The sequence below is a fragment of the Triticum dicoccoides genome, chromosome 1A (assembly GCF_002162155.2).
Source record: "Triticum dicoccoides isolate Atlit2015 ecotype Zavitan chromosome 1A, WEW_v2.0, whole genome shotgun sequence".
Taxonomy (NCBI): domain Eukaryota; kingdom Viridiplantae; phylum Streptophyta; class Magnoliopsida; order Poales; family Poaceae; genus Triticum; species Triticum dicoccoides.
The window spans coordinates 43,404,951-43,409,788 of NC_041380.1; the positions used below are offsets into that span (position 1 = coordinate 43,404,951).

Consider the following 4,838-nt stretch of genomic DNA (forward strand, 5'->3'; position numbering starts at 1 on the left):
AAGAACAAAGATTCCCTAAGAAGTGATGAATTTGAGTGACGCCCACAACATGATGCAAGCACAGTACGCAAGTACTCAAAAGAAAAACATGCATCCAGGTTGCAGCACACACAATTTAGCTACACTGCGAGGTCCACACTGATCAAGTACTCTCAGGCTATCAGTACCTAGAAATTAAATTATTACTGGGCGTGCCGTAACACGAAAGCTCATGAGCTCTGGTGGTTAGGCGCAATCGTTCACCAGCGGGACGGTTTGATCCCTATCGCGCGGGCATAGCTGCTACGAGCATTATCATCCCCATGTTCGAGGAGGATTCATGTGTGAGTCGCTCCTTGATCCGACGCCTGCGACCTTTATCCACCTGGGATCTCCTTGGGTAAATGGCATCGCATTTCTCGCATGGGACTTCACCACGCAACTCGATTCTCTTCAGCCCCACAGCTCGCTCCATGACTAGCCTTATGTAGTTTGTCACCTTGTCTTCATCCTCAAAACCGTACATCCGGAGCAACTTCAACTTTAGGTGCTTCAAATCCTTGGATGGTTCCCACACCACGTTGGTCTTCTCGGCACTGTCCTCAGACGGTATGTCACATGCATGCCGCTCTCGAGATAACTTCACTCAAGAGCATACAAGACAAATAACACAAGTTAATTGAACTCGACACCAACCCATGCAGGGCAATGCAGTAACAAGGGCAGCCCCAGTGCATGTAGCTCCCGCTTGCGCAGGGTCTGGGGAAGGGTGCAGTAACAGTTCAAACTAAACATATCTGCCATTTAAATTTTTGCAACATGTTCAGTATTACTCCCTCCGTCCCACAATGTAAGACGTATTTTTAACACTAGTGTAATGTCAAAAATGTCATACATTTAGTATCTAATCTAAGTGTATGCCTGTGTAGAGTTTGGACAACCTTGCATGAACTAAATCCTAGGCAAAGTAAAATATGCTAATATGCTTCAGGTAACTCTAACACGAGTGCGATCCAACATGATTTATTTATTTATTGTCTTGCACGGACATTGTCTCTCTGCAAAATGTAAATGGAATGCCAGAACTTTTGTTTGCATTGCACTATCATTCATATACAATACAATCCATGTGTTCCATATATCCCAATTACTATGCGTACTCTATGTGCTACTTCTAAAATACTACTCCCTCCATCCTAAAATAAGTGTCTTGAGCTTAGTACAAATTTGTACTAGAGCTAGTACAAAGTTGAGTCAGTTATTTTGGGACGGAGGGAGTATGTGATAAGACTAGAGCTGGTGAGTGATTGAAAATCATATTAACTTTCTCGTGTGTTGTTAATGTTGAATATTTGGAAACCTGGCTGTCATACTAGACGGAGTCATGATATCGAGGCTAAGGTGTGGATTAGTTAAATTAAAAAGAAGGTAGAGTAACAGGCTTACTGTAAACTTGTGCAGGGCAGGTGCAACTTGGAGGATAAATAGGGTCCAGCTCAGATCACACTCAGGGAAGATACCAGAAAAAGACACTTCGGCCAGATTTCTGAATATGGCAGTGAGATGCTTGGGATGTTCCGGCCGAATCCATATCTGCACCAAGAAGAGGAACACAAATAAATAGACAGCCGAATGAAATTATTACTCGTAGTAAAGAAGAGCAGAAATATGATATGTGTGCAGAAGAAAATTAGAGTAGGTTTTACCATTTGGTGGCGAAAATTGAGATGCAATTTCAACAGGTTATTTGCACTCCTCCTTGAGAAGCACCGGCTGAGCAAGAATGGCACCTGCCACGCCTTGGCCTTACAGGCGAGGTTGACTTGACGAAGCTGTGGAACGTAGCCAAAGCGCATCGGAGGGTTGTTGGAGCGCCAAGAATGGCACAGCACCGTCCTGAGCCTGGGGACGGAGATGAGGTGGATGCGCTTGCAATGAAAGCGCTTAAACTCGAGCTCCTGGATCACAGAACACGGTGTGTCAATCTTTAGCACGTGGCGCTGATCGACCAGTCCGCAGGAGTTCATGTTGAGATGCTCGAGCTTATCGGAGGCAGCGATGAGGGCGGCGACGTCAGAGTCCCCGAACGCAAGGCTCTTGAGGCGTAGCCTGGTGAGGCACTGGAAGGCCGGCTGGTGGGCGCGGGAGAAGGACATGAATTGCTGCCCCATCTCGGGGATCTGCGGGAAGGAGTTCACCCCGGGGGGCGGGGATACTTGGAAGGCGAGGCGTCTGGTCTTGCCATGGCTGACGACATCCTCGACGGCGCTGCCGATGGAGCTCAGATGAGAGGCCGACAGGAAGAAGCGGAGGCAGATGGCCTTCATGGCCATGACACGGCCGCGCTGGCACTCGCAGTTGCGCTGAGCACAGACGGACGTCAAAGCGGCCGTGAAGGCGTCCATGGTTTCGCCCAGCGTGGCGCGGCGGAAGCAGCGGACGTCGAGTGTCACGAACGAGAGCTGGTGAGGGAGGTGCCGCCACCGCTTGGAGACCGTGCCGGCGCGGACCGCCCGGCGCAGGCCGAGCCGCTCGAGGATCCGGAGGAGGAGCTCGTCGGGAAGTGCGCTGATCCTGTCCTCCTCGCCTCGGGCGACGTTGAGCTTGAGCGGCGGCAGCTCCATGGCCGGGATTGGGGGCCCGGTTGATGGATCGAAACCCTAGCTAGAACCAATCGCCGAGATGCTCCGAAGCCGCGGCTATGCGGGCGCTCCGGCTCCGCCCCGCACCTCCGGCGTGTGGCCCGTCGATCGCCGGATCCGACTCTTCCTCCTCCTCCTTCTCCTCCTCGATTCCCCTCCGGCCGGCGTGGTTAGCTTCGATTTGGTGGTTGGTTGGGCCGTGGTGCATTGGTTTGGACTGGATTTGTGCTGCTAGCGAGGGAGGATTCGAGTGGATTGTTCCTCTCGGCGGCTGTACGGACTGGGGAGAGGAACAAGAAGATCACGCGAGGGGAGGGGAGTGGAGGAGGCAGAAGAAGCTCACCAGTCCCAAGCTCACCTTTTTATTTCTTATTATTATGCGGTAAATGCAAATCCCATTCATTTCGGGTACGTAGATCATCCCCTCGATATGTGCTTTCCACAAGGTTTTACTTCATTTCATTTTCCAAGGCTATGACTGCGGCATGACTATATTGAACTTTCCACAAAATCTCGTAAAAAACATGGGTACTGTTTTTTTTGCGGAAATGGATATATATATTTCAATAGAAATTAATACGGATGTTTGCACAGAAAAATATAATTAAGGATTTTGGTTACCCAACGTCTGGAAAATAAGGATCGGCTCGTTGGAAACCTACCCACGAGCACCCTCTCTCCTTCACCACTGCGGGCATAGGTTGTTGGGCAAAGCCCGTTGGTAGACTGTGGTGACAGGATCTAAGTCTCCATTGGATGATTCTTGGTGGATGCGCTTGCAGATCCCTCCGGGTGGGCTACTCTAGCTTCTTCATGGTGGGATGCTTCGGCTCGGTGGCGTCCTTGTGCAGACCGCAAGCACCCCCTGGGATGCGCGTTCGAGCCTACAATGGTAGCGGTTGCGCTTTCGGCCAAGGTGGTTTCTTCGAGGTGTGGGTGGTGGTGCATCGCCCTCTTTCGTGGTGTGGGCAGGCTGGATCCGGTCGCGACAGGCGACGGGGCTGCCATGGCCTTTGGTGTGGTTCTTTCTCGACGAGCGTACTGGGAGATGGATTGTTCAAGCGCAATGAGATGGATGGCAAAAGTCGTGCTCGAAAGTTTTTCCGAGCCGATGATGGCGACGCCTTTAGGCATCATTACCTTGATGAAGGTGGCGTTGATGTCATTCTCACCTACCTTCCTGCTACTCTGGGGGAAACCCTAGACCCAGGTGATCTAGGATCAGATGTTGGCGTCTTGGTATCGTTTTCATCTCTTGGGAACATCGTTTCGGAGCTGCATTGGTTAGGAGGACTAGTGGATGATGGCAGCTTCGCGCTGCAGCAGATTCTTTCATGCCTCACCGGTGCCATACTTTGGGTGGCTGAGGCATTGATGCGGAGCATGGCGGCGATCCTTCATTGAGATGTTGCATTGCAGATATGGTGTGTGGCAATTTGCTGGTGATACTTGCGGCTATGGTACGACTATGACAACTCATGGTATACTATTTGGGGTGCTCAAATTACCACTGATAGACACTCACTAGTAGAAAAAAAAACTACTTTATATGAGCCACATTAGTCCCGATTTGTAAACGGACCGATACTAATGTGACCATTAGTGCCAGTTTCAATGGCTAGGGGGCCGGGAATCATTAGTCCCGGTTCGTGTTAAACCTCAAGTACCGGTTCGTGACACGAACCGGGACTAAAAGTGTGGTGGCCGGCTTGTGTCATACTGGGGGCCCACTGGCACATTTAGTCCCGGTTCATGTCACAAACCGGGACTAGAGATGCACCTTTAGTCCCGGTTTGTATAAAGATGCTCCTATATAAACCATTCGTCGAGCCCGAGCTCTTTGTTCTTTCCCTTTCCTCTCCTCTATGTTCTTCCCCTCTTGCTCGAGCTCATCCACCGTTTTTGCAAAAAAATTGTCAAGATTTGAAGGCACCCCATCCATCCAAGTGTTCACAAAGGTTAGCAACTTTGTCCTTTCATCTCTCATTGCTAGATTAGCTCTTGCAATGCTCTATAAGTATAGTGATTTGTGGGTTTTAGTTTGGGAGTATTTATATGTGGTAGTTTATTTGATTTATATGCAATTTGAGCTCAAATTAACTTCTTAGTTTGCATGTGTAGGTGTGGTTTACTTAGTGCCTTCCCGTCCCCGTCCTAACCATCGTCGATCGCCCGCACCGTCCCGTCGCCGTAACCACCTTGGTGAGCCTCTTGTTC

The 4,838-nt window shown here is 50.0% G+C and overlaps 1 protein-coding gene across 1 annotated transcript; it reads right to left on the reverse strand.

The window, feature by feature from the left end:
* On the reverse strand, positions 1-2,988 carry LOC119361879. Its single transcript, XM_037627042.1, has 3 exons — positions 1,686-2,988; positions 1,426-1,572; positions 1-619 (listed from the first exon to the last, which is right to left on the reverse strand). Exons 1-3 carry the CDS (start codon positions 2,601-2,603, stop codon positions 263-265), a joined length of 1,422 nt encoding a protein of 473 aa, XP_037482939.1. The 5' UTR covers positions 2,604-2,988; the 3' UTR covers positions 1-262.
* Between the last annotated feature and the right edge of the window lie 1,850 nt (positions 2,989-4,838).

Excerpts from the sequence above, each read along its gene's own strand:
- LOC119361879 (XM_037627042.1), bottom strand. The coding sequence starts at position 2,603 with ATGGAGCTGCCGCCGCTCAAGCTCAACGTCGCCCGAGGCGAGGAGGAC. Across the intron at positions 1,573-1,685 it reads TCAATTTTCGCCACCAAATG|ATATGGATTCGGCCGGAACA; the intron begins GTAAAACCTACT and ends TTCTTGGTGCAG. Across the intron at positions 620-1,425 it reads CTGCCCTGCACAAGTTTACA|TTATCTCGAGAGCGGCATGC; the intron begins GTAAGCCTGTTA and ends TCTTGAGTGAAG.